The following is a 27935-nucleotide window of genomic DNA, read 5'->3' as shown; positions in this document are numbered from 1 at the left end:
CGACGGAAGCAAGATGCTAGCTCCTGAGGGACGCTGGGATGCTCAGAGCCCCTCGTGGACTGATTCCCGGGTCTGGCCCTGCCTCGGCCTGGAACCGGCGTCAGGCAGCCTGGCCGAATATCCCAGGGGCAAGAGAAGGGGAAGGGTGGGGCGGAGTGGGTGGGTGGTCGTCCCTGGGGATTGCTGGGTCTTGAGTTTAAGTAGGTACTCAGGAACTTCTAAGCCTATGCACCATCTCCCCAGTTCCTTCAGCAGGGGTGGGCTGAAAAGACCCAAAATGGGATGTGGGCCCAGGCGGAGCTCAACAGGGAGGGGTGGCCTGGTGGGAAGGGAGGAGAGGAGCCAGGCACCCGGCGTTTAGAACGGTGTTCGGCCTATAGTAAGCGTTTAACAAGTACCACGGTGGTTCTATTTTGTAGTCTTGTGAACGCCTCCAATCCAGAGGTCCGGAGCCTTGGGGCCGTGGGTGGGGCGCGGGGCCGGGACTGTGGGGCCGGGGACAAGGTGACCGCGGCCGGGACCCGCGTGAGGGGCTCCTGACCTGCTCCTTGAGCTCATTGAGCTGCGAGGTGAGGTGAGACACCAGCTTCATGGTGGAGTTGAGCTTGTCCTGCAGGCTGCGGATTTCATTCTGCTCGCCTTCGCCCTCGTTGCTGACCAGCGACATGGCTCGCATGCGCGGGAACCAGTCCAGGTTCTTGTTCTGGGGAAGGAGGCCACGGCTCACAGGGTCACAGGAGCTCAGGGGTCAGCGTGCGCCCCGAGGGGCCCCTCGGGTCCGTCCGAGGACCGGCATGAAAACAGCCCGGGCCGACTGGGCCCGTGGCAGAGATGGTGGACTAGCCTGGGTGGGAAGTGACTTCTGCACCATCTGTCCAGTTGGCTGACATATAAGTCTTTCCTTTCAGCTTCTGAGGCTGGAGGGACCTCAAGGCGAAGCAGGAGAGCCCTGAGAAAAGAGCAGCCCAGAGACAGAGCAGGAGAGCCCCAAAAGAAGAGTAGCCCGGACACAGCGGAGCAGGAGAGGCTCAAGAGAAGAGCAGCCTGGACGTGGAGCAGGCGAGCCCTGGGGGAGCGGGTCTGACACAGAACAAGAGAGCACTGAGAAAAGAGCAGCCCGGACACAGAGCACAAGAACCCCAAGAGAAGAGCAGCCTAGAGGCCGGAGCTCCCTCCGGGCCCCCTTTCCCCGACGTCGCCCATGGTTCAGCCATGATGCCAGGGCTCTTGGACCCCTCAGGCTCTGGGCGAGAAGATCCAGCTGGACCAGTGGCTCAGCCAACAGCCCACCTTCCACCGGGGCTCCTTGAGGCCGGGCAATCTATGTAGACCAGTCAAGAGCCGGGGCCTCCGACTCCAGCCGGCCCAGGGTAACTCTGCCCCAGTGGCATGGACACTCCAGCCGCTGGCATCCTCTGCCGCCAGGGACAGGGTCCTGACCCGGCAGAACCCCGCCTGCGGTCCTGGCCCCAGGTACCCGGGACCCCAGATCGCTAAGGCCAACACCAGGAGCTCCTACCAAGACGGAAGGAGAAGCATCTCGAGGCCCCTGAATTCTGCCAGGAGGCGACAGAAAGAGAAGGTCCAGGAATTGGGAGAGACCATCGCCATGATCACACCCCGATAGCGAGACCCTCTCCAGACCCTCCCTCTCCAGACCCTCGCACCTTGATCATCTGGGCCACGTAGCTCTCGGGGCCTGTGTAGTCGGTCTTATTCTTCACACGCACGAGCACGATGAAATACAGGTAGTTCCACATGTTGTGCTCGAATTTGATGTGCTCCTCGAAGGACACTGTTTTGTTGTCAAACTTGTCCCTCTCCAGACCTGCGGGAGGGCTTGGAGTTGGGCCCAGTCGTCTCTCCGCTCGCACCCGTGCTCCCCGCCCACCCGGCCAGGGGGTCAGTTGGGGCTCGCCCCAGGAGCCGGTGCTGGTCCCGCCCCCTTGGGTCTGCCCCGCCTGAGCGAATGCTGGCAGAGTCCAGGCGTCGGCCCCGAGGGCTGATTCTCAGCCCCGGGGTGAGGGGATCTGGGGCTCCCAGTGGCCGGCGACTGGACTCGGAGGGGACGGAGGGACTCTGGGGAGAGGTTCAAGGCCTCGTTGCCCTCAAAGGGCCCCTGAGGGCCACGGGCAGAGGAGGGGCAGACCCAAGGGGGCCGGCCTTGGGGCACAGGTGGCAGAGAATCAGTCGACACTCGGGGAGGCGGCTGGGAAGGTGGAGAGCCCGGGGGTCTGGAGCAAATGTGAGCCTTAATTCGGGAGGGCTTCACGGGAGAGGTAGATTTTGAGTAAGGCCTCAGTGGGGAGGGTTTAGCTTTGGCCAACGAAATTGAAAACTTCTTGAGAGCAGGAAGCGTGACTCTTGCTTCTGTTATACTCTCCCAAGTGCTTCGCACAGGGCTTTGTATTCAGCCCGAGGAGGACAGAATGACCACGTATCGACCGAGAGAGAAAGAGGAGGGAGAGGGGCTGCTACGCAGACTCAGGAGGGCTCAGGTTGGAGGAGGGGTGAAGCGGAGGGAGGGAAGGGAGGGAGAGGAGACCTCTCACCACAGATGAAGCACGTGGTTTTGAGGATCTCCTCCTTCTTCTGCTTCTCGCTCCTCAAGTCGGCAAAGGTGTCAATGATGACCCCGAAGATGAGGTTCAGAACGATGATGATGACGATGAAGAAGAACAAGAGGTCGTAGATGACCCGGGCGGGGAACAGGGACTCCTGTAGGGCCAGGGAAGAGAGACGCCTGAGACAGAGTGCGGGGCTGGGAGCCAGGACTCCCGGGTCTCCCTCCTGGCTGTCTGGCTGTGTGGCCCCGGACCAGACGTTTACCCTCTCTGATCCTCGGCGTCCCCCCACGTACAGAGTGGGGCGGGGGGGGGATGATCCCTGCCCCGCCCCTACACGCAGGAGGCCGCCTAGGACCGGCCCACAGGCCGGGAGGCTTGTCAGAATTCAGACCGCGGGCAAGCCTTGTCTTCCTGGAGCCCGCTGTTCCCGCCTCCCCAGGCGGGATGACAGGACCACACGGATGGGGAGGCAGGAGGGGGACAGACCAAAGAGAGGCAAGGTTTCCCAGACCGGCGTTGTCGAAGGAGAATCCCCTAGAGGGGGCTCGGGCCTTCTCAGACCCTCCTTGGCACTCGGGGCCTGTGCTGGGCGGGGTGCCAATGCCAGGCGGAGTGCCAGTGCTGGGTGAGGATTCCAAGTGCCAGGCAGAGGGGAACGGTGCCCGATGGGGGAGCCCGTGTTGGGAGCCTGCCCCGAGCCCGGTCCAGAAACCCCAACACTGCTCATCTCCCCACAGGCAGCAGCTTCGAGCCCACCCCTGCCCCGGCTAGCCGCCGCCCGGCCCGGTGGGAAGATCGGGGTGCCGGTGGGAGACTGCGGGGCGGAGGGGGGGATGGACTCACGTCTTTGGACGGCTTGCGGAGGATGTCCCCGACGCCCCCGCCGTTGCGCAGCCCGTGGTTCATCACCGTGACGATGCACATGAGCAGGGTGTCGCAGGCTCGCTCCGTGCCGCCCTCATCCTCCTCTGCAACCCCAGCACACCACATGGTGGTCCAGCGCAGTGGCTCCCGTTTCCGCCCGTCACCAGCCACCGGGTCACCGGGTCACCCAGCGCCTCACCCGTTTTTACCTTCCTGAGCCTCGGGCACAGAGATGCCACTGGAACAGCCGACCCGGTCCGCGCCGCACGTGTCCCCGAAGGCCGCCGAGCCATGGGGCATTCCCAGGGGGCTGGCTGGAGAGAGGAGCAAGACAGACCCGGGCGGGCCCTCGGTCTCAGGCCCCCATAGCGACTAACCACCTTCCGGTCCCGGCTCGGGAAGCTGGCGGGCTTGGGCAGGTGCTGAAGGGGTGCCAGGGCCCAGTGGGGACAGGCAGAAGTGGGCACAGAGGGAAGCCAGTGGGGGATGACTCCGCTCCCCCTCCAGATGGCCACGAGTCCGAAGGGGGAAGGTGGTCCCACCCTGGGAGCTTTCCCCAGGTAGGAGGTGGGCAACAGAGATGGGAGAAGTATCTGAGGGACTGTACCCCATCCAGGTCTCAGGGCTGAAGGAGGGGGAAGATGGGGGTGAGTACTTGATATTCATCCTCTCTCAGTCCCCCAGCACTTAAGACCATATCTTTACTCTCAGTGCCTCAGTTACCTCATCTGGAAAATGGGGATGAAGACTGTGAGCCCCTCGTGGGACAACCTGATTCCCCTGTGTCTACCCCAGCGCTTAGAACGGTGCTCTGCACATAGTAAGCGCTTAACAAATACTAACATTATTATCATTATTATTATTATTACACTCTGCCTTTTCCCCTATATCATTATGATATTTGTTAAGCGCTCACTACGTGCCGATCACTAAGCACCGGGGTAAGTACAAGACGGCCAAGTTGGAAACAGGTCCTGTCCCACATGGGACTCACACTCTTAATCCTCATTTTACACATGAGGTAACTGAGGCCCAGAGAAGTTATGTGACTAGACCAGGGTCACACAGCAGACACGCGGCAGAACTGGGATGAGAACCAAGGTCCTTCGGACTCCCAGACCCATACATACTCTATCCACTAAACCATGCTGCCATCCCCCTTTCTAGACTGTAAGCTCGTTGTGGGCAGGGAACGGGTATAATCTCCCCCGATTAGACTGTGAGCCCGTCAAAGGGCAGGGACTGTATCTGTTACCGATTTGTACATTCCAAATGCTCAGTACAGTGCTCTGCACATAGTAAGCGCTCAATAAATACTATTGAATGAAATGAACGAATACCAACTCTGTTGTACCGTACTCTCCCAAATGCTTAGTCAAGAGCTCCGCACACAGTAAGCGCTCAGTAAATACCAATGACTGATTGAAAGCGAGAGGGGTAAGGCCAAAGGAGCGGATGGAGACCTTTGGACTTGTTGTCAGGGAGCCGATCCACCTCCAGGATGAAGTCGTCCTTGAGGAAGAGGAAGCCGACGATGGAGAAGAGGTAGACCAGGATGAGGGCCAGCAGGGCGGTCAGCAGGATGGACCGGCCGTTGCGGGTGACGCTCTTGATCACGTTGAACAGGGTCTCCTCGCGGTAGATCAGGTCAAAGAGCTGAAAGGGGCGGCGGGCTCAGCGGCGGGGGAGGGCAGCGTCCAGGACGCGGGCTTTCTTGCCTCTCCTCCCCCTGCCAGAGAGGGGCGACCCCTCCCCTGGGGGAGAAGCCCAAACCGGGGGAACCCCATAGAGCTAGCAAGGGGTCCGGGAGGGCCTGGGGAGCCAGAGGTGAGGATGCCGGGAGAGAGGGAACTCCCAGCTGTGGCAGAGCCCAGCCTGAAACAGCACGGGGGGGAAGGACGGGTGTGGGTGTACCTTGGCCCAGGTTGGGCTTTCAGCAGGGGGGGCAGCAGGTCCCAGCGAGGAAGAGGAATAGTACGGTGCCACCAGAAGGGCAAATCCGCCCCCAGAGCCACTTTCCCCACCCCACCGCATCCCATCCCTGCCCCGGTGCCCGCCCTGGACTCCGGGCCCCTAAATCAAACCCTCCTCTTCCTCACATCCCCGCCTCCCCGCACCCCAAAGCCCCACAGTAACCCCGGGGGAGGAGGTACCAGAATGCTGTAGAAAAGCTCATGGGCGAAGATGCCCAGGACGCTGGTAAGGATGTAGCCGACGTGGTAGAGAAACTCCATGTCCATGACCATGGCCTTGTACCCCCGGATGAAGGTGCCGCGGTTGCCCACGAAGCTCACCACAAACACGATCTTGTTCGTCAGCTGGGGAGGGAGAACGCGGAGAACGGGAAGAATGGGGGTCTGGGTTCAGGTTCGGGCTCAGGGTTGCTGGGGGGCGGGCGGGAGGGGGAGGCTCTGGCTTCCTTCCACTCAGCCCCGTAGCCCCCGAGTCATTTATTCAATCGTATGTATTCAATCATTCGATTGTATTTATTGAGCACTTACTTACTTCATTCCCTGCCTATAACAGGCTTACAGTCTTCCCGTGCCTTTCCTCTTCCCAAAGGTCACTTCCTCCAGGAGGTCTTCCCTGACTGACCCCCACCTTCCCGAGAAGGCCGTCCCTCAGCCACTGAGCCTGGTTGGCCGCTCTCACGCTTCTGACTACCGCCCGTTCAAGTCGGCTGGTGTTGTCCATTACAGCCAGGCGCCTCGTCCCCAAAGGTTGCCTCATACTTCTCTACAAATCCCTAAGCGGCTGGTACGGCGCCCAGCTCACAGCGAGAGTCGGGTACAGTGCCCGCCGGTCCACAGCAGGCACCTGGCACAGTGCCGTTGCTCATGATAGAGCCAACTGGGGAGCAGGGGAATGAGGGAGGAAAAAAGAGGAGGAGGAGGAGGGCCACAGCAGGTGGGTGACGCCCAGTGTCCCCCTCAAGACAGGGGACCGGGATATCTGGACCCTTAAATGCCAGTTTGGGAAAATCAATCCGTCTGTTCTGTCTGAGGCACCAGAGTGGGAGTAGGGGATGGGGAGGACGGAGATGGCTTTCCCTGCCTCCAGGGCCAGAACTGGGCTTCTGGAAGGCTTCTGGGAGCTCCCAGGATAAGGTCTCCCCTCATTCCCGGGGCTGGAGGATGGGGATGGACGTGGGTTGCCACAAAGGCAGTCCCTGAGCAAGCGTCACCGCGTCCTGCCGGGTCCCAAGGAACACTGAGGTCCCCCAGGGGGGAGATGGGGGGCTATACCCTGCCCCCTCCCCCATTAGACCGACTGCCCTTCGAGGGCAGGGTTCGAGCCCTTCCCTCCCGCTGGCCTTTGCTCCAACACATGGGGCCCAGGGCCGTCCACGGATAGACCAAGCCTTGGTGAGACGCTAGGACCGGTACCCACTTGCCGACCACCCCCTAGCCAACCCAGGTGACCCCGGCCCTCCCTGAACAGCGGCCGCGGCCGCGGACTCACATTGAGAGCTCCCAGGATGTTGAGGGTGGGACCGATGCCCAGGTAGTAGATGGAGCGCAGGATCAGGGCCACGATCAGGGGCCGGATGCTGTAGCGCTTGGTGAACAGGGCCGCGACGGAGAAGCAGATGAGGATCCAGAAGAGCAGGGAGATGAGTGGGGAGCCCAGCACGCCTGGAGGCCCGGGGCCGGTGGGGGGAGAGGGGTAGGAGGGATGAGGCCCGGCCCTTCCGGGAGTCAACCTCCCCCCCGACCCCCGACCCGCCCTGAAGTCCCCCTCGCCCGGAGAAGCCACAGAGCTGGGTGAACGGGATGCCCAGCGGTCCTCCGGCCCTGCTCTCTTCCCCCACTTGTTTCGTGGCTCCAGGTCAATCAATCGATCAATCAGTGGTATTTATTAAGCGCTTACTGCGTGCACAACACTAGTAAGTGCACGCGGGAGTACAATACAGAACCGGTAGACATGTTCACTGCCCACAGTAAGCTTACAGTCTAGAGATCTCAACTCTCTGGGCCTCCACTTTCCCCCACCCTAGCCCAGTGACAGAAGCCACATCCTCTCTCCCCAGATCAAGGGGAGAAAGCCCTCCGGGACCAGGTGCCGGGAGGCCAAAGGCCCCTGCTCCCCTGGCCCCCCAGCTCACCAGTGGAAGCCCCCTCCACGTAGGGGTAGAAGAAGGCGATGATGATGTTGATGAAGACGGCCAGGTTGAAGGAGATGCTGCCCCACAGAGTCATCCGGCGAGAGAACCAGTAGATCAGCGGCATGCCTGTGGGAGGGGGCCGCGGGGGTGGCGGTGAGGGGTGGCAAGGGAGCGGCCTGGACCGGTGGGATGGGGGCGCCCACATCGACCCCATGCTCCGACCCGGCCCCTCCCCCGAGGCGACGCCCTCTCCCGCTGGGGGGGCGGAGGCCACCGAGCCCGGGGATGGACTCAGACTGGGCTTCCCTGCCAGGCGGCGTTCTGCGCCAGCCCGGCCCCCCCAGACACGCATCCCCCCCCCCGGCCGGCCCTCACTGCGCAGCTTCCTCTGCCACTCCATCTCGTTGTGCAGGAACGACGACTGGTCGAAGAAGTCGCTGACTTTACTGCCCTGCTCGTCCTGCTCCGTGGTGGTGAACAGTCGGTGCTTGGTCTCCTCCGTCAGGAACTCGCAGATGCCGGGCACCGGGAACACGATCTGCTCCATGCTGCGGTCCTGACGCACGATCTGGGGCACACCCCCCCGGGCCCCGGTGAAGGAGGAGGAGGAGGAGGGGACCGGGGCAAGACACCCCATCACACGCCTGCCCACAGACATACACAAACACTCGGATCCCAGCACGCACACGCGCACCTCTCCCCACCCTTCCAGCCAAGAAGTCAGGTTTGCAAAATGTTTCGGCTGGAACTCGACGACAGGATTGGGAATGCCCGTCTCCCAGGGTCTAGCATGACGGGAGAAATGTCAGTCGCGGTGAACGTGAGTTTTCCTCATTGAGGGGTTCTGTGAGAACGTGACCCCCGCGTCAGAGAAAAACTGGGGATCCTCACACATCCGTCTTACCCGTCCCTCTTCCCGGCCCAAGACCCACCTCGATCTGGGACGTGTGGTTCTCATAGTAGGCCAGTGGGTCGTCTTCCTCCTCCTGGGCTGGGGCCGTGGACTTGAGCATCTGCGACAGCTGCTTGTTGTTGAGGCTGAGCTGCAGGGACGGGGACACGGACACTCACACAGTGTCCTCAGTCCCCTGCCAGGACCTCTGGGGGGGTTCCCTGCCCATGCTCGGCTCCTTCAGCGCCAAACCTACTCGCCGTACCTCAATCTCCTCTATCCCGCCAACCCCTTATCCACGTCTTCTCTCTGGCCTGGAACTCCCTCCCCTTTTATATCTGACAGGCCATCACATTCCCCTTCTTCAAAACCTTCCTAAAATTACATGTCGTCCAAGACGCCTTGCCCAACTAACCCCTCGTCTCCCCTACTCCCTCTATATTCTGCATCATCTATATATTTACGTCTGTACCCTTTAATCAATTTATCAACAGTGGCGTTTATTGAGCACAGATTGCTGTACTAAGCGCTTGGAAGAGCACAATATAACGGGGCTGATGGTCAGGTTCCCTGTACGTAACTAGCTTAAAGTCTAGAGAGGCACTTAATATTCACCCTACAGTGCTTATGTGCATATCCGTAATTGATTCATTTATCTGTATGACCGTCTTCCCTCTAGAATGTAAGCTCTGGTAGGCCGGGAAGGGGTCTACCAACTCTGTTGTATTGTACTCTCCAGAGTGTTTAGTACAGTGCTCTGTACACAGTCAGAGGTCGTGGGTTCTAATCCCGGCTCCGCTACCTGTCTGCCGTGTGACCTTGGGCAAGTCACTTAACTTCTCGGTGCCTCAGTTCCCTCATCCGTAAAAATGGGGATTTAAAAATGCGAGCCCCAAGTGGGACGATCTGATTACCCTTTCCCTACCCCGGCGCTTAGAACAGTGCTCGGCACATAGTAAGCGCTTAACAAATATCATCATTATTATTAAGCGCCCAGTAAATACCAGTGATTGATTGATTAATCTGGCCTTGCCCCCTCCCTCCTCTCCCACCCTCAGCCATCTCAGGCTCTGACTCCAACCTGGTCCTCCTTCTGTCTAGCCCCAACCACTGGCCTCCAGCACCCAAGAGGGAACACAAGCTTCAGCCCTCAGGGATACTCCAGGAGAACACAGAAAAAATCTCAGAAAATGACAAGAAATCCCCATGGGAAAAGCCAAGAAATCAGATGGCTTAGTGGATAGAGCCCGGGCCTTGGAGTCAGAAGAACCTGGGTTCTAATCCCACCTCCACCACGTGTCTGTACATGTACATGTACAGCTGGCCTGTACATGTGACAGTGGGGACATCACTTAACTTCTCTGTGCCTAAGTTGCCTCATCTGTAAATGGGGATCAAGACTGTGAGTCCCACGTGGGACATGGATTGTATCCAACCTGATTAGCTTGTATCTATCCCAGTGCTTAGCATGTACAGTGTCTGGCACATAGTAATAATAATGTTGGTATTTGTTAAGCGCTTACTATGTGCAGAGCACTCTTCTAAGTGCTGGGACACAGCGGAATCAGGTTGTCCCACGTGGGGCTCACAGTCTTCATCCCCATTTTACAGATGAGGGAACTGAGGCGCAGAGAAGTTAAGTGACTTGCCCACAGTCACACAGCTGACAAGTGGCCGAGCTGGGATTCGAACCCATGACCTCTGACTCCAAAGCCCGTGCTCTTTCCACTGAGCCACGCTGCTTAGCCAACACCATAAAAAAAAAAGAAATAACTCCTGAGGGAAAGCCCCAAGAGATTCTTCAAGGATATCCACTCCAAGAAAAAAAGGCAGGAAACTCAGTTAGGGAGGTCCTGAAAAAGCCCAGAAAATCCAGACAGGAAAGCCTGGAAAAATCTCTATGTAAACCTGCAGAAATCCATAGGGACCTGCATGGTGAAACACTGGGAAATTGTACAGGGAAAAACCCCGGGCAGAGAATCTGCCTGGGAAAACACCAGGAAATCCAGGGGGGAAAAGGCAGGAATTCTCTGGGGAAAAGGGTGGGAAATGTGAATCAGTCAGCCCTGGGAAAGTGTTGTGCGGGGGTTATGGAGGTTGAAGGGGAGAAATAGCCACAGGGCAGAGAGTAGGAGCCCAGAGAGTCAACCTCTCCGGCTCCTACGGATAGGGGTGGGGGAAAGGAGAACCCCATGGATCAAGCTGGCAATGCCCCGGCCGGCGTGAGCCGGCCACCCACGCCCACCCCTTCATTCCCCAGTCTGAAAAAGGCCACAGAGGGGGGTTGACCGCCCTTAGCCCATTCCAAATTGGGTTGTCAGGGATCCCCCACCCAGCCCATGGGCTCGGGACCTAGGCCACCCGGCAAGGAGCAGAGCCTGGGGCCTGAGGCCTTCTGGGAAGGGCACGTGAGGCCCCGGGTCGCGGTCTCTGACCCCTACCATGGACGAGATGCCCTCCTCTTCCTCTTCCTGGATTCGCTTCACGGGCTTCAGCAGGTGCTGCAGTGTCTTGTTGTGGCGGGAGAGCTGGGGGCGGAGGCGGCTGGGGTCACGGAGGTCTCCGCGCCAACCCCAGAGGGTCCCTGCGCTCAAGCCCCCGGGGGCGGACACAGACCCCTCTCAGGTTGCCATGGGTGCCCCCCGGGACAGACTTGTCATCGTCTGCCTCCATCCCCTCCCACCGACCTCTTCTTCCCAGGGAACTAGAAAGAGTGATGGGTGAGGTGAAAAAGGCTCCGGGGGTAACTCAAACGTCCTTGAGAGAGGGTCCAGAGCTGGGAAGAGGAGGCTCGAGGAGCGAGTCGAGGGGAGGGAAGAGAAATCATGTACACACTTGTAATTTATTTATTTATATTAATGCCTGTCTCCCCCTCTAGACTGTATGCTCACTGTGGGTATGGACTATGTCTGTTTATTGTTGTATCGCACTCTCCCAAATGCTTAGTACGGCGCTTTGCACACAGTAAGCGTTCAATAAATACGATCGAGTGAATGAATGAAAGATCAGGGGCTGCTGCCATCAGACAGGGATGGTCACAAGGAGCAGTTTCCAGGCCTGGCCAGTTGGACTCAGAGGGGAGGGGAAAGAGAGGTAGGGGCAGGATCCTGCAGGGAGAAAAGGGCAGGGACTAGGGCATTTCCATGCAGTTTCACAAGAAATGAACAGTATACAAATCAGATAAAACATCCTATGCAAACGATCAGCTATCATCTTTTGGAAGCAAAGATTCGATCCCTGGGTCCCTGGAGCTGCAGCCTTTAGGCTCGGTCTCGGTGTGAGGAGGGAGGAGAGGGAGAGAGGAGAGAGGCGGCAGGGGGAGGAAGAGGAAGAGATGCATCCCGGTGGCCTAATGGATAAGGCGTTGGCCTCCTAAGCCGGGGACAGTGGGTTCGAGTCCCATCTGGGGTGACATCGATTTGTTGGTGTAGCAGCATGGTCTACTGGACATAACATGGGCCTGGAAGTCAGAAGGACCTCCTGGGTTCTAATCCTGACTCCATCATTTATCTGCTGTGTGATCATGGGCAAGTCACTTCACTTCTCTGGGCCTCAGTTACCTCATCTGTAAATGGGGATTAAGGCTGGGAGTCTTATGTGAGACAGGGACCGTGTCCTACCTAATTAACTTTTATCTACCCCAGTGCTTAGTACAGTTCCTGGCACATAGTAAGTGCTTAATGAATACCATTAAAAAAAAAAAGACGGGGGGGAGGAGAGAGGGAGGGAGCAGAAAAGTTGGGAAGATGGAGAGCAAAAAGGTGGAGGGGATGGAGGGATGGATGGAGGGGCCTGACGGATGCCCGCGGAGGAAAGCGGGAGGATGCCCGGAGTGGGTACCTGCAGGGCCAGGATGTAGATGTTATGCCCCACTTCACGGGGAGAGACCTCGGAGTTCTCACACTCCTCCTCCTGCAGATAGGCCTTCTTGATCACGTCCACCTGTGGGGCCACGGCAGGTCAGCGGGACGGCCAGAGCGGGAGGGTCACTGGCGTCACTGAGTCCAGCGCCAAGGCCGAGGGCGGCTCTCATTGAGAGCCCAGTAGATTCTTGGAGCTTGGAAAGTGCCCAGAGTCCTGACCCCTGACCCTCCCTCCTTTTCCTCCTGGCTTCTCAGTAACGGTCTGTGACCTGGGCACGTGGCCCAGCACTGTCTGGGCCCCAGAGGATTCTGAGATAGCTTGCAGGTGGAAAGTTGGGGTGGATTTCCTCCCTGTCCCTCAGACTTCCCAGCCCTCAGCTTCCCCCTTGTTCTCAGCACTCCCGCCCTCCGATTCCTCAGTCTCTCCCGGCTCTTCCCTCCAACTCCCCTGTCCTGGCCTCCTCAATTCTGGGGTCCAGGTCAGTCGGTTCCCACAAACTCGAGAAACCTCAAGTTAAGAGAGCCCCTGGCTTCTGGCTACCACTCTGTGGCCACCTTGGCCGGGTGGCTCAACTGAGAGAATCACAGTGCACCTCCCCTCCCCCTTACTCCCTCCCAGCTTTCCCGATTTGGGCTCAGGGCCCAGGCGCATCCACCGGAATCCAGACCAGGTCCCTGGCGGGGGCCGAGGCCAGAACCCAGGTGTAGAGCACTCCTAGCCCTCCCTTCCCCCCCGGGAGTCCCCCAGTACCAGTTCCTGAGGCCGCAGGCTGATGAGGATGCGCTCGGCGTTCTCGCCGTCGTGCCGGCTCTCCATCAGGGCCAGCAGCAGCTTGGATGCGTTGTCCTGGAGGAGGAAGCCGGCTGAGAACGTCTTCGGGAGCAGTGGGGATGTCACCTCCTCCAGCCCCCCACCGGCCAGCGGGCCCCTCACCCACCCGGACATCAAGTAGCCCTCAGCAGTCCTGGCCGGCCCCGTCCCAGTCCTGCCCGCACAGCCTCCTGGCCAGGTGGCCGGATGAACGCTTGGCCAGCAACCCCTCTCATGGCAGAAGATGCCACTGCCCCTTTCCCTTCCCTAGCAGGACCCCATACCAACCCTGTCCCCAAGTGGGGACTGTTCCCAACTACCTCAGAGCCAACGATGACCTCCAGCTCAGTCACCCGCTCGCTCAGAGTCTCTCACGTCCTCCCCCTCCCTGACCCCAAACACACACGTAAGTCCAACGCAAACACACTCACTCAAATTTCCTCGTGCTCACTACCCCCAACGCATGCGTGCACACGTGTGTCCTACAGGCAGAGGGGGCCTGAAGAGAAGGCATGAGATGGGATTTGGCAGCTTCTCACTGGAGCAGAGGTTGGGGAAGCAGGAAGCCGGGGATCGGGAGTGGCCATTGGAATCATTTCCTTCCCCGCCCCGGGATCAGGATCATGTTGGTCCTGGCATACCCAGGATTCCCACGGGTGTCTTAACAATAATAATAATAATAATGATATTTGTATTTGTTAAGCACTGTTCTAAGCGCTGGAGGAGATATAAGGTTATCAGGTTGTCCCAGGTGGGGCTCACAGTCCCCATTTTACAGATGAGGCCCAGAGAAGTGACGTGACTTCCCCAAAGTCACACAGCTGACAAGTGGTAGAGCCGGGATTGGGACCCACGACCTCTGACTCCCAAGCCCGTCCTCTTTCCACTCAGCCACCCTGCTTCTCAGCTTGTCCAGCCCCTGCAGACCCCTGGACCCTGGGACCCAGTGAAGCAAGTGGGCTATTGACTGCGCTGGGGGTGTGCCCACAGTTTCTGAGACTTGGGCTCCGGTTTGGTCTGGAAGCCCTGGGGCGTTCTGGGTCCGTGGAAGTGGGACTCGAACCCTGCTTGGCCTGCGCAGGGTGAGATTCAGGGTAGACTCAGGCTGGGCTGGGGCAGGACTGGGGCAGGGCCGAGACTGGACAAGGGCCAGGCAGGTGGCCCCTGGATACAGGAGTCTCCGGGGCAGAAAAGTACAGAGCCCTGAGGAATAGCGATGCAGAGGTCCCCTCCCGTGGCCCCTGTGTGGAGATGGGTTACCGAGGGAGGGCTCTGCAGAACTTCCTGCAGGCCAGGATGGGCTCAGATAGGGAAAGTTAATGAAAATAATAATAATAATGATGGTACTCGTTAAGCACTTACTAGGCGCCAAGCACTGTTCTAAGCACTGGGGTAGATATGAGTTAATCAGGTTGGCCACAGTCCCTGTCCCACATGGGGCTCACATTCAGGGCGGCTCAGTGGAAAGAGCTCGGGCTTGGGAGTCAGAGGTCGTGGGTTCTAATCCCGAGTCCGCCGCTTGTCGGCTGCGTGACTTTGGGCAAGGCGCTTCACTTCTCTGTGCCTCAGTGACCTCATATGTAAAATGGGGATTGAGATTGTGAGCCCCACGTGGGACAGCCCGATCGATCACCTTGTAGGATCACTTCGCACATAGCAAGCGCTTAACAAATGCCATCATCATCATCATCATCAATCCCCATTTTACAGATGAGGCACCTGAGGCCCAGAGAAATTATGTGACTTGCCCAAGGTTGCACAGCAGACATGTGGCGGAGCTGGGGTTAGAACTCAGGTCCTTCTGACTCACAGACCCGTGCTCTATCCACTGAGCTAAGCTGTGGGACTCAGATGGTCAGCTCCTAACTATGGGGGGCAAGGAGGGAGGGGGAATTGGAGGGGGGTCAGATGTTCGGTTCCTAACCAGAGTTTGGTGGCCGCAGGGAGAGGGTGGATGGGCCGTCCCTAACCATGAGGAGGGCAGCTAGCATCCTGCCGCCCCTGGGGCGGGAGGGCTGGGGGTGGGGGGGGCAAGGAATCCTGGGTCAAATGGACCACGGCTCTGTCCCAAAGCTGGCACTCTACCGGACGCTGTGAACGGAGCGTATGCCCGATCCAGTTTCCAGCTGCTCTCTAGGGTCCCCGGGCCTGGTCCCTGCACCCCTGGGCCCCGCTGGGCCTGACCACGAGGCAGACCCTCATGCCTGGAGCTCAGGGAGGGTCAACCAAAGTCTGTCTGGCCTAGGCAGTGCTCCATCCACTGGGGGCAGAACCCAAACTTCCCCCAGCTCCTCGGTGCCCCCCCAAAACAGTCCTAGATCCCGTGTCCCCCACCGATGGCGCCAGACCCCCAGGGAGCCACGGACCGGAGGGAACCCGAGCCGACCCCAAAGCGAGGCCGAGGCAGAATCGATCCTGCTTGAATGGCCAGAAGGGAAACAGCAACCAAAGCTAACTGCCTCCTACGCCCCCGGCCCGGCACTCCGGGCCCATACCTTGAGCTGGAGCACGAGGTCCATGCGATACTTGCAGAGCGGGCTGATGTCATTCAGGATCAGGGCCGTGATGATGTCGATGCCGTTGGACTCGTGAGTCACTATGCAGCTCTGGGAGGCGGGACAGATCCGTGGGAGCCCCCAGGCCCGGCTCTGCCCTCCGCCCCCGACCGTTAGCGCCGAGCCCCGGACCTCTAACGGGAAGAGGGGGGTTCTGGGGGCAATGTGGGAGAGGGCTCCGGGAAGGCCCCAAGCTGGGCATCCTGCCCCAGGCCCTAGCAGGGGGCAGATAGGCACGCCCTGCCCCCTCTCCCCCGAGCCCCGTGTCTCGTGCCGGTCCCAGACTCTGGTCGGGCCCTACCTGGTTCTCGTGGCAGGGGCCCTGGCAGTACTCGGTGAGGGTCTCCAGAGTCTGCAGGATGAGGGCCACGTTATCCTCGTTGATGTAGAGCCCCAGCAGCCCCAGGCCTCCGGTCGTACTGCCGCACATGATGTCCAGGAACTGCAGCGTCTCACACACCAAGTTGTAGTTGGTTTTGTTGTTCTGGCAACGCAGGAAATTCTGCAGAGGCAGGAGCGGGGGTTGGAGGGCCGGGGGGCGGAGGCCGCGACCGGGGCCGCGGCGGGAGGCAGGTGGGCAGTCCGGGCCTGGTGGACCCCAGCGGGGACACAATCGATGGCACGTACTGAGCACCTCCCGCGTGCAGAGCACTGAGCAGTTCAAGCACTCGGGAGAGTCCTGCCAGAAATGGCGGGGGGGGGGGGGGGGGCGGGCAAGCTCCTAGAGGTCTGGGCTGGGGGAGTGGCTAGTCCAGGACTGACAGTAGTGGGAGGGGGCGGAGATGGGAGGGCAGGAAATTGGACCCGGGACAGTGACCGAGCTAGGAGAGCTGGCAGTAAGGAGGATGCGGACTCCCAGTGGGTCGCGGCCGGGGAAGGACTGGGCCGGGAGGGCCAGCAGTGGGCAGAAACGGGCAGGAGGGCACAGCAACTAGAAGCAGTGCCCAAATCACACAGGTTTCTAAGTGACTCGAGAGTCTCAGGAGCCAGGGACCCCACAGGGTCCACACCCTACTCTCCCGCTCTAACCTGGTTTCAGCCAAACCTCGTTGTTCCAGATATCTCCCCGGGAACCGGAAGAAGGGTGTGACCCTGGGCGGAGCGCGGACACGCGGGCCGCCCCGGCGGGCTGCCCCTCCCCCCGCCGGCCCGTCGGCGGGCCCCGGGCCCCCACCTGGAGATCCCGGTTGTGGTTCTCGCACAGCAGCTGCAGGAAGCGCAGGATGGGCTGCATGATGAGGACCGACATGCCCATCTCGTGGCTCTGCCCGCGCTGGCCGGCCTCGTGGCCCTTGCGGAAGCTGAGGCTCAAGGAGTAGCGGGACAGAGAGCTGGGCAGAGGGAAGTGGGGCACACGCCCTGCAGGAAAGGGGGGAAGGGGATGAGTTCAGAACTGTAGTCCCCTACCCCACTGACCACCCAAGAACCCCGGGCCAAAGGGCGTCCCCAACTGGACTCCCCCCTTTCCTTGGCTCCGTCTGCTCGGCCTCCACCTCTCCCCAGGCCATACCACCCTGAGCCGAGGTCCCGGTGGCCAACCGGGCCTCCCGAAGCCCCTACTCCCTGTTCCTCTCCACCCAGGGACTTCAGGCCCCGCCCCTTCCCCCGGGCACCCGGTCCCAGCAGCCCCACCCACCGCCCAAGAGCACCTGCCTCAGTGGGCCCAACTGGCCCAGCAGCCTCCCGGCCCGCCCCGCCAACCTTTGTGGGCTTGCTCTCCGGGGTCCCCGGGGTCGCGGCCCTCCCGGGGCTGGCTGCCGAGGTCACTCATGTTCACGGACACGGTGGACTTAGTCTCCTGCTGCGCCCTCTTCATCCGCTCGTGCAGGACCTTGAAAAACCTCTCCGACTTCTTGTCGCTCATCATGAGGTTATAGAAAGATTTCTGGGCGGAGGAGCCGGGGCCAGAGAGGCTTGGGGTCAGAGCTGGAGTCCTGGGGGGACCCTCGGCCTCGGGGACCGTCCCCGGGAACCGCCCCGGCCTCCCCGGCTAGGGTCTAGCACCCAGTCAGGACTGCCGTCCTCACCACACCCCACCCCCCTCACTGCCCTCCTCGGCCGCTCCCACCCCCGCCTGCCCTTCCCCGTGGCACCTGGATCTCGGTGTTGCCCCCATCCAGCAGGCGGATGGCCAGCCCGATGCTCTCCTGGAAGATTTTCTCGTTCTTGGTGCTCATGATGAGGTCCGACACCAGCTTGGTGGCCCCCTCCTTGTCCAGGCGGCACTGGGTGGCAGCAACGAGAGCCCAGTCCTGGTCTTGGCCTGTGGGGCGCCCAGCACAGAAGTAGGTGATTTACTGATCTCTCCGGTGTAGAGGGGGAGGGTGGCTGCACCAAGCTAGGAGCTTGGGAAGGGCAACACCAGAAAGTGACCAATACCCTGCTAACGCTAACAGGGGTGACAGGCAGAAAAGTATCGATCAATCTTATTTATTGAGCACTTACTGTGTGCAGCACACCGAACCGAGCACTTGACACAGCACAACATAACTAAGTCGGTAGACACCCTCCCACCCACAACGTACATTAGGAATCAAAGTGAATAGCTGAATGGACAGGTGTGTAACGGAAATCCCCGGGGGCTAAGGGGGAGTACTAGCGGGCATACGGATGCTACAGATGGCCGACCCATTATGACCATCTGACGTCTGGCCAGGGGTTGATGGGGTCCAGGGCACGGGCAGACCGGCAGAGCGGGCTGGAAATGAGGCCAGGGCCGAGGCAGCCCGACCCTGCCAATAAGGGAAGGGCCAGGGACGGGGCTCTATCTGGAGGCGGGGAGATGGACGACACGACCCTCTGAGATCCCCCCGGACGAGGGGCCAGCCGGCGGGGACCAACGCGTCAGGGCCCTCCTCACCACTTCCGGAGGGATCGGGAATCTCGCCCTTGGAGCTGGATTTTCGGTTCTGCAGATAGTTGTTGAGCAGCATCTTCCGCAGGGTGTTCCCCTGAGAGGAACTCCGTGAGCCCCCGGCCCCAACCCTCCCTTTCGGGCCCTGGGACCCAAGTGTCCTTGTTCCCCGGGGTCTTGGCCGCCCTCAGCCCTCAGGGCAGGGAGAAGGGACCCTGGGAGCCGGATCCAAGTCCTGGGGCGGTGGGTGGGAGAGAGTCTCTGTTCTGTTCTGCTCATGGTCCCTTTGGATCCCTCTAACTCTCTGCCCCCAACCCTCACACCCATCTCTGACTTCAGCGCTTATCCTGGCTCCCGCCACCCAGCCCTGCCTCCCCTCTCCCTCCCGCCCATCTGTCCCCGGTCCCCAGCCCGGCATCCATCTCTCCTCACCCTGTCCCCATACTGGCTCTTCTTCACCAGCATCTGTTGCAGGGTCCTTAGCACCTTGATGCACAGCTTCTCCTCTGACTCCATCAGGTCCTTGGAGTGTTGGATGAGCCTGGAACAGGAGGCCGGGGAGACGCGACGGGGGAGACACGGTCAGCCTGAGGGGCAGCAGGTCCTGTCCTGGACTCTACTTTCTCCCGGGCCCAGGCTCCCAGCCACTGGTACTTCCGAAGCGCTTAGTACAGTGCTCTGCACACAGTAAGCACTCAATAAATACGATTGCATGAATGAACGATGAGCTTCTCCGTCCTGGCTTCCTCTGCCCAAGCCCAGTTCTCCCAGATGGCGGGGCAAGATTCACCGAAGTGGGGACAACCGGGGAAGTAATATTAATAATAATGATGGCATTTGTTAAGCGCTTACTATAAGCCGGGCTTTGTTTTACGCTCTGGGGTAAATACAAGATAACGGGTCCCTGTCCCACATGGGGCTCACAGTCTTAATCTCCATTTTACAGAGGAGGGAACTGAGGCCCAGAGAAGTTAAGTGACCTGCCCGAGGACACAAAGCAGACAAGTGGCAGAGCCGGGATTAATAATGTTGGTATTTGTTAAGCTCTTACTATGTGCAGAGTACTGTTCTAAGCGCTGGGGTAGACACAAGGGAATCACGTTGTCCCACGTGGGGCTCACAGTCTTAATCCCCATTTTACAGATGAGGTCACTGAGGCACAGAGAAGTGAAGTGACTTGCCCAGAGTCACACAGCTGACAAGTGGCGAGCTGGGATTCGAACCCATGATCTCTGACTCCAAAGCCCGTGCTCAGTGGGAGGAGGCCCAGTGGGAGGAGCACGAGCCTTGCAGTCAGAGGACTAGAATTCTAATCCCAGATCCACCGCTTGCTTGCTGCGTGACCTTGGCCGAGTCACTTAACTTCTCCGTGCCACAGTTTCCTCGACTGTAAAATGGGGAAGCAGCGTGGCTCAGTGGAAAGAGCACAGGCTTGGGAGTCAGAGGTCATGGGTTCGAATCCCGTCTCTGCCACTTGTCAGCTGTGTGACTGTGGGCAAGTCACTTAACTTCTCTGGGCCTCAGTGACCTCATCTGTAAAACGGGCATTTAAAGTGTGCGCCTCACGTGGGACAACCTGATGACCCCGTATCTACCCCAGTGCTTAGAACAGTGCTCTGCACATAGTAAGCGCTTAACAAATGCCAACATTGTTGTTGGTATTGTTGGGAGTCAATACCCTTTTCCCGCCTACTTAGACCACGAGCCTTATGTGGACCAGGGATTATGTCCAACCTGATTAACTCGTACTGACCCGAGCACGTAGAACGGTGCTTGGCGCATACTGCGTGCTCAACAAATACCATGACGAAAAGAAAAAACCAAAAAGCCCTCTGACCCCTGACCCCCGCCCCTGCCCCACAGCCAGTCCTGTTCCTGCCGCATCCTCCGTGAACCCGGCCCTCCCGCCCCTCGCCAGCCCTCCCGGCCCCACCCCCCGACTCACTTGGACAGGAAGCCCCCGCTCTCGCAGCGCTGATAGGCGTCCGTCCCCTCCAGGAAGAGCAGCTCCGGCCGATGGAGCACGTCCACCAGCACGGACAGCTCGGCCTCCACCAGAGGCTGCAGCCGCTCCTCCAGGGTGTTGATGATGTCCTGGCCGGGGGTCGAGGGAAAGGACGTCGGGTGGGGAAGGGGAGGGAGCTGGGGGGCTCAAAGCCAAGGGGAAGGTCAGGGAGGGCTGGCGTCGCTAGGTGGGACGCCGGGCTCAAAGTCCCCCGGGAGTCGGGGTGACGGGGGCAGGAAGAGGAGAAGTCCCATCCCGCTCGGTCCAGCGCCCTGCCCACCTGCAGCTTCTCGATGATGTTCTTGTAGTCCCACTGGTTGGCGGGCGTGGAGACGCGGGGGAAGGTGCGGGTGGCCGTCTTGTAGCTGGCGGCGTTCCTCTGGACGGCACAGCTGGCGCTGCTGTTGAGCAGGGAGCTGACGTGGGAGTCCAGGTCCATGGGCAGGGCGATGGCCCGGCTCTTGGCTGCGGGGGGACGGCAGGACGTTCAGCAAGGGAGCCCAAGCTGGAGGGACGTCTCCCCACCAGGCCTGGGGGTGCGGCCGAGTTAGCCCCCCACCCCAAAGGGACCGAGATCCCCTGTTGGCCTCTGGGTTCTGGTCCATTCTGTACCAGTCCGCTCCAGCTCCAGTGGAGGGGGTGGGAGGTGGGCACCTCTCTACCGGGGCAGAGGGACTGGGTTTCAGCTACAGCGGGAGGGATTTTTTTTTTGAATGGTATTTGTTAATGATAATGATAATTATGACATTTGTTAAGCATCTGTTAAGGAAGCAGCGTGGCTCAGTGGAAAGAGCACGGGCCTGGGGGTCAGAGGTCATGGGTTCTAATCCCGGCTCCGCCGCTTGTCAGCTGTGTGACTTCGGGCAAGTCGCTTCACTTCTCTGGGCCTCAGTTCCCTCATCTGGAAAATGGGGATCAAGACTGTGAGCCCCAAGTGGGATAACCTGATGACCTTGTATCACCCCCAGTGCTTAGAACAGTGCTTGGCACATAGTAAGCGCTTAACAAATGCCATCATCATTATTATTATAATTAAGCACTTACTATGTGCCAAGCACTGTTCTAAGCACTGGGGTAGATATAAGGTAAGCAGGTTGTCCCACGTGGGGCTCACAGTCTTAATCCCCACTTTACAGAGGAGGTAACTAAGGCCCAGAGAAGCTAAGTGACTTCCCCAAAGTCACACAGCAGACGATTGGCAGAGCCAGGATTAGAACCCATGACCTCTGACTCTCAAATCTGTTGTCTATGTGCCTGGCACCGTTCTAAGCGCGGGGGTAGATAAAAGTTAATCAGGTTGGACACAGACCACGTCCCACCTGGGGCTCACAATCTTAATCCCCACTTTACAGATGAGGTGACAGAGGCCCAGCAAAGTGAAGTGATTAGCCCAAGGTCACACGGCAAGGCAAGTAATGGAACCGCCATTAGAAACCAGGTCCTTCTGACTCCCAGGCACATTGTCTATCAACTGGGCCACATTCAGACCTGAGAGAGAACTTCCCGTCCTCTTGGGGAGGCGTCCGGGAGGGGTTTCATTCATAGCTAGAAGAAAACCTGCCCAGTCACAGGTGGGGAACGGTGGGGATGACCTGAAGGAAATGCCCGGCCCAAGGCTCCCGAGCCGTCCTTACCGACCATAGCCAGCGTGCGGATGCATGTCTCCACTGAGCCTTTGTGCTGCTGCTGGAGCCACGGGCATTCCAACAGGCGCATGGTCGACTGCAGCAGCTGCACCACGATGGTCTGGTGGGTCTGAATGGGATCAAACACTCAATCGGTCAATCGAGCCATGGTATTTACTGAGCACCTCCTGGTTGCACAGCCCTGGACTAAGCGTCTGGGCGAGTACAATACAATAGGGTTGCTAGACACGACTCCTGCCCATAAGGAACTTGGAATCGACAGAAGACAGCCACTAAAATTCATCGCAGATGGATGACAGAGTATAGGGAGAGGCACTTAACTGCTGTAGGGCTGAGGGTGGGGTGAATATCAATAATAATAGTTATGGTACTTCATAAGCACTTGTGCCAAGCGCTGGGGTAGATACAGGTTAAGCAGGCTGGACGAAAGCCCCTGTCCCACATGGGGCTCACACTCTTAATACCCATTTTTCAGAAGAGGCAACTGAGGCCCAGAGAAGTGCCTTTCATTCATTCGTTCAATAGTATTTATTGAGTGCTTACTATGTGCAGAGCATTATACTAAGCACTTGGAATGTACAATTCGGCAACAGATAGAGACAATCCCTGCCCAATAATGGGCTGCCTTGCCCAAGGTCAGGAAGCAGATGTATGGCAGAGGTAGGATTAGAACCCAGGTCCTGCTGACTCCCGAGCCCATGCTCTTGTCTGGAAGTGCCCCCCTTTCCACGCGGGAGTAGTGCTCAGAGAGCAGGTGGGCTGTGGAGCCCACCAGACAGAGGAGCGGCCCCTACCCCCAGCCCCCGGCTCTGGACCCACTCCACTTTCCCCTCCATTCCCCGGCAACCCCTAGGGTCCCGCCGTGCCACCAATGATGGTTCAGTTCTGCAGAGGTCACAGGAATCTAGAGGAGGCAGGGGCTGCCTGCAGAGCCACACAGCACTTGGAGGCCCAGGTGGCATCTACTAGCCTGAGCCAATACCCTCTGTCCAAGGGGTATCCATTGGCCCAGGGCAGTATCCACTAGCTCAGGCTAGAACCCTCCGAGAGGGTGTCCGTTAGCCCGGAGTGATACCCGCTGACCCAGAGTGGTATCCATTAGCCTGGTGCAGTAACCGTTAACCAGAGGCGGTACCCGCTGACCCAGAGCAGTATCCAGTAGCCTGAGGAGATATCCAGTGGCCCAGGAGTGCACCCTCTGGCTCAAGGTGGTACCCACTAGTTAGAGGCAATAGCCACTGATTCAAAGTAGTATCCATTGGCCCAGGGCAGTACCTGCAGGGACGTGCTATTCTCCGAGAAAGGGGAGCTGAAGAAGGCGGTGATGGTGTCCAGGACCACGGTGAGCACGTACTTCTCCAGGGTGGGGTCCGCGATGCGCTTCTCCCGCTTCTTACACACCTGGAGAGTGATGGGGAGCATGGGAGGCGGGGGGAGGGGGCACTGATCCCGCCCCATGTGGCTCGGGAAAGCGCTAGACACTGGTCTAGCCCGGCCTGAGTGGGGCGACTCTAGTCCCCTCCCCTGCTCCCGCCTTTCCTTCTAAGGCCCTCTCCCCTGGGCGTCCTGGGCACCGCCCTCCTCCCCGCCTCAATCCCCGATCCGAGCCTCATTCCCCAAGTGCCCGGCACTGACCCTGGCCATGTCCAGGGTGAAGTTCTCGAAGAGCGTCCAGATGTGGTTGCTGGTGTAGATCTCCTTCATCTCCACCTCTGTGTCCACGTAGCAGTGATTGACAAAGTTCACGTACGCGATCTTCACCTGGGGGCGGGATTCTGTGTGAGTCCCAGGGGCCTGTGGAGCTGTATCCTCCACCCCTTCCTCTCCTCCTCCCCGCCCACGATGTCGGGTTGCAGCTGGGGCTGGGCTGAGCCTACCGCCCTCTCTCCCTCCATTCACTTCTCCATCCATTCAATCGTACTTGAGTGCTTACCGTGTGCTGAGGACTGTACTAAACGCTTGGGACCGGACAACATAATTAATGGATACAATCCTAACCCACCACAAGCTTACAGTCTATAGTCTTCCCCCTCACCCAGTTGCAACTTTAGACTGTGTTGCTTCTCCCCCTCCCCACCGCTTCCTCCTCCCCCTTCCCCTGCCCCAGCACCTCAGTGATGCAGTCCTCATGCGTCACCACGGACACCACGTCCTCCAGAGGCAGGAGAGACGTGCATTTGATCTCGGTGTATACGTTCTTGCCCTCGGCGCAGGCGGCCAGAAGGTCGACGAGCGAGATGTGGTACATGAGGGGACTGTTCTCCTCCACCCCGTCGCGTGCCGCCGCCATCATCTCCAGCATGTGGGCCAGGGAGGCCTTGTCGTTGTAGAAGACCACTACATCATCTCCCGCGTTGGTCAGCTGCAGGGACACAGGGGTCACTGGCGGCCTCCAGCCAGGCGGAGCGGTCAGCCCCGGTGACCATCCCTCACCTCGTCCCTCGCACACATCCCCGGGCACCGGGTGTAGGGGAAGAGAGAGACCAGTTCCCTTAGGCCCTCGACCTGAGTTCCTGAGCTTCCCTGAGGGAGTCCCCGCCATCCACCTCCCCTAGCCCATGCGGGCCCGCATCGCTCATTCATTCATTGCTGTATTTCAGTGCTTCCTGTGTGCAGAGCACTGTACTAAGCGCTTGGGACAGTACGACAGTGAAAAGACACACTCCCTGCCCACGGCGAGCTTACAGCCTACAGTCCCTCACCTCGGTCATGATGGCGTCCTGGCACTTCTTGACGTACTTGCCCTCGGCCTTGATGACGGTGTGCAGGAAGTCCAGGTACTGTACGTGCCGCCCGTGGGTGGCCAGCAGGTGCACAAAGTGCTGCAGCACGGGCTCGCCGATCTCCGCGCACAGTTGGTAGTTGTTCAGGAAGATGTGCTGCATGGTCTCCGCCTCCAGGAGCTGCTTGGGACCGGCAAAGGGGGGAGGAGGTCAAAGCAGGCTCAAGCCGTGCTCCTCTTACCTCCACCGCGCTTCCCTCGCTCTCCCCTTCTCCCTCTCCAGCTCCCAATCCCTCACCCCGGGCGTGAGGAAGAGGCTGAGGTGTTTGTGCAGCAGAGCTTGGTTTCCAGGGTTCCCGGCACAGAACTTCTGCAGGAACTGGTGGGTCGATCTGAGAATCTCCTGCATCTTGGCATCTCCCTAGAGCCAGAGGCAGAGGAACGGCAATGGGCAATGGAGCTGGCAGAGTCAAGAATGCCAAATAGGACCCGACCCCACCCCAGACCAGCTCCAGCCCAGCCCTAGTCCCGGTCCGGCCCCAGCCCAGTCCCGGCCGTGGCTATCCTGCCTCTAAGGAGGCCACGGAAAAGACACTGGTTAGCATCGATGAGAGGCTAAGGAGGGGATAAGAAAGCTGTGGGAGATATTGAGGTTCCCAAGTCAGGGGCAGAGGTCAGATTGGATCTCACCTTCTCATAGGGGACCTGCAGAAGATCCAGCATGACTTTGTGGGCGTCCATGTTTTTGAGCAGCCGCTGCTGCTTCTTCCGCATCTGCTCGCCCACCCCGCACAGCTTGTTCAGACGCTCCAGGATCTGGGGGGCGGTGGCCCGGAAGATGCAGGGTCGGGGAGAGCCCCGGGATGGTGTTGGGCCAGGAGGAGGAGGTGGGGTGGGGGAGAAATTGAACGGGGACAGCTTGAGCTGAGACCACTAGCTAAGCTGTGTCTGCCCCTTATCTGGATACCTAGACCATTGCCCAATCTGCCCAGTGATGAGGCCCAGTGAGGTGACTAGCCTCTCCCTCCCACTCCTCTTCCCTTCCTCCTTCTCTTGTCCCCCTCAAGTGTGGCCCCTGGGAGGGAAGGTTGTGCAGAGCAGGGGTCCAATCCCCAAATAGGAGGGGATCCAAGCCCAGCCTGGGTCACAAGCGTTCAGGACATGGTTCAGCCCCTTCCACCTCTCCCTCCTCTTCCTCCCTGCCAGCCACAGGTACTCACCCCCTTCACAATCTGGTAGTTCTCGCTGCTTCTCTCCCCAGTGGGGGGCAAGGCCTCCTCGTTGGGGCGCTGGAGGGGGAGGGGAGAGGGGGTACCATAGTACTGAGTACACGCAGAGCCGCCCGACCCCCCCGCCGTGGAGGGGCAACCCGCGCCACGCCCCAGGCCTCGGCATGGTCCCGACACCCAGACCTCGGAGACTTGCCGACCAGCAGCCTGACCTTCCTCAGCCGACAGCGAGGCCAGAAGGGCGGGCGGGGCTGCTGAGGCAGGGGGACTGGAAATGGGTTCAATGTCCCAACCTGGCCCCTTCCCAACTCACCTCTTTCTTCTCCTTCTTGGCCCCCTCCCCAACCTCGTCGCCCTTGTGACTACTCTTCTTGTCCACCCACAGCTCCGACTTCTCCACCATCGTCCGCAGCCGGTCCAGCTCTGACTTGATCACCTTGTAGTTCTCTACATCCTGGGCTGAGATCAGCAACTGCACCTGGAGGGGAGGCAGGAGGGGAGCAGGAATGGGGAGGGTCAGGACTCGGGGGCGGAGGGGTAGGTAGACCACCTGATTGGGGGGAGCTGGTGGTGGCCGGACCGAGCAGCAGACTAGAACCCCACAGCTTGTGGAATTGGATGCTGGAGTTGGTAGGGTATCTGATTTTGATGATATCCATTATTATTACTATTATTATTATTATTATTAACATTATTTGTTAAGCAGTTACTATGTGCCAAGCACTAAGTTAATCAGTTTGGACACCATCCCTGTCCCACAAAGGGTTCAGAGTCCAAGTAGAAGGGGGTAGAATTGAATCCCCTACTTTACAGGTGAGATAACTGAGGCCCAGAGAAGTTAAGTGACTTGCCCAAGATCACCCGGCAGACAAGAGTGGCAGAGCCAAAATTAGAACCCAGGTCCTCTGGCTCCCAGGCCCCTGCACTTTCCACTAGGCTATGCAGCTTCTCCATTCGTTGAACACTTACTCTGTGCCAAATACTATACTAAGCTTTGGGATAGATACAAGATAATTAGGTTGGACACCATCCCCAGCCCACATGGGGCTCGCAGTCTCAGTCTGACTGAGCTCCTACTGCGTGCAGAGCGGTGTTCTGAGTGCTTGAGCAAGTACAACTGAGTTAATAAGTACCATCCCTAACCTCAAGGAGTTTACAGTCCAATCAGTGTTCCCCCATTGTTCCAGCCACCTGAGAAGCAGTGTGGCCTGGTGGAAAGAGCACCAGCTGGGTGTCAGAAGATCTGGGTTTTAATACCTGCTCCACCACTTGCCTACTGTGTGACCTTGGGCGAGTTACTTAATTTTTCTGAGTGTCAATTTCTAGCTCTGTAAAATGGGGATCAAATCCTGTTCTCCCTCTCCCTTAGACCATGAGCTCCACATGGGACAGGAACTGTGCCTGACTGATTAGCTTGTGTCTAGCCCAGTGCTCAGCTCACACCATGTGCTTAAAAAATGACCACAATTAGGATTGTTATCCTCAGACAGAAACCGATGATCGGGGCATCTTTTGCCTCAAGCTTCGTCAAGGACCAGCTTGAAGGGTGACTAGGGGTTTTGGGGGGTGACAGGGGGCCGAAGGAGGGCCGGAAGGGGTCCAGATACCTGTTTGAAGGTGTGCATGACCTCCTGCCTCTGGCTGAAGTGTTTGAAGAGCAGCTGCAGGGCCCCGGAGACGAGGGGCGCGTAATCGTGCATGGTCAGGTGGATGAGCACGCGCAGAAACATGCGCCCGCCCTCGTCGTCCACCTCCAGCATGCTGCTCGTCCTCCTGCGGCGGGGCATGCACTCAGAACCTCCCGCCCCACTCCCAGTCCCAG

General features: G+C 59.2%; 1 protein-coding gene across 1 annotated transcript in view; it reads right to left on the bottom strand.

Annotated features, from left to right (window-relative positions):
• ITPR3 (inositol 1,4,5-trisphosphate receptor type 3) overlaps window positions 1-27935 on the bottom strand; it is a 73791-nt gene that overhangs the window by 1332 nt on the left and 44524 nt on the right. Inside the window, exons 25-57 of the mRNA XM_029069808.2 lie at window positions 27721-27886; window positions 26427-26591; window positions 26105-26173; window positions 25575-25700; window positions 25183-25305; window positions 24865-25065; window positions 24273-24524; window positions 23798-23923; window positions 23438-23563; window positions 22151-22271; window positions 20797-20981; window positions 20457-20605; window positions 18944-19052; window positions 18518-18608; window positions 17751-17920; window positions 17359-17542; window positions 16832-17016; window positions 15959-16159; window positions 15598-15708; window positions 13043-13138; window positions 12269-12370; window positions 10870-10956; window positions 8469-8579; window positions 7912-8104; window positions 7537-7662; window positions 6894-7066; window positions 5585-5749; window positions 4895-5087; window positions 3641-3745; window positions 3411-3535; window positions 2553-2718; window positions 1668-1828; window positions 542-703 (exon numbers count right to left, since the gene is read on the bottom strand). Coding sequence (XP_028925641.1) covers window positions 542-703; window positions 1668-1828; window positions 2553-2718; window positions 3411-3535; window positions 3641-3745; window positions 4895-5087; window positions 5585-5749; window positions 6894-7066; window positions 7537-7662; window positions 7912-8104; window positions 8469-8579; window positions 10870-10956; window positions 12269-12370; window positions 13043-13138; window positions 15598-15708; window positions 15959-16159; window positions 16832-17016; window positions 17359-17542; window positions 17751-17920; window positions 18518-18608; window positions 18944-19052; window positions 20457-20605; window positions 20797-20981; window positions 22151-22271; window positions 23438-23563; window positions 23798-23923; window positions 24273-24524; window positions 24865-25065; window positions 25183-25305; window positions 25575-25700; window positions 26105-26173; window positions 26427-26591; window positions 27721-27886 — 4825 coding nt within the window. The remainder of the gene's footprint in view (window positions 1-541; window positions 704-1667; window positions 1829-2552; window positions 2719-3410; window positions 3536-3640; window positions 3746-4894; window positions 5088-5584; window positions 5750-6893; window positions 7067-7536; window positions 7663-7911; window positions 8105-8468; window positions 8580-10869; window positions 10957-12268; window positions 12371-13042; window positions 13139-15597; window positions 15709-15958; window positions 16160-16831; window positions 17017-17358; window positions 17543-17750; window positions 17921-18517; window positions 18609-18943; window positions 19053-20456; window positions 20606-20796; window positions 20982-22150; window positions 22272-23437; window positions 23564-23797; window positions 23924-24272; window positions 24525-24864; window positions 25066-25182; window positions 25306-25574; window positions 25701-26104; window positions 26174-26426; window positions 26592-27720; window positions 27887-27935) is intronic.

This window comes from Ornithorhynchus anatinus, chromosome 7, assembly GCF_004115215.2.
Source record: "Ornithorhynchus anatinus isolate Pmale09 chromosome 7, mOrnAna1.pri.v4, whole genome shotgun sequence".
Lineage (NCBI taxonomy): Eukaryota > Metazoa > Chordata > Mammalia > Monotremata > Ornithorhynchidae > Ornithorhynchus > Ornithorhynchus anatinus.
Note: the sequence above shows the minus strand (reverse complement) of the source record. Positions and strands in the feature narration are given on the sequence as shown.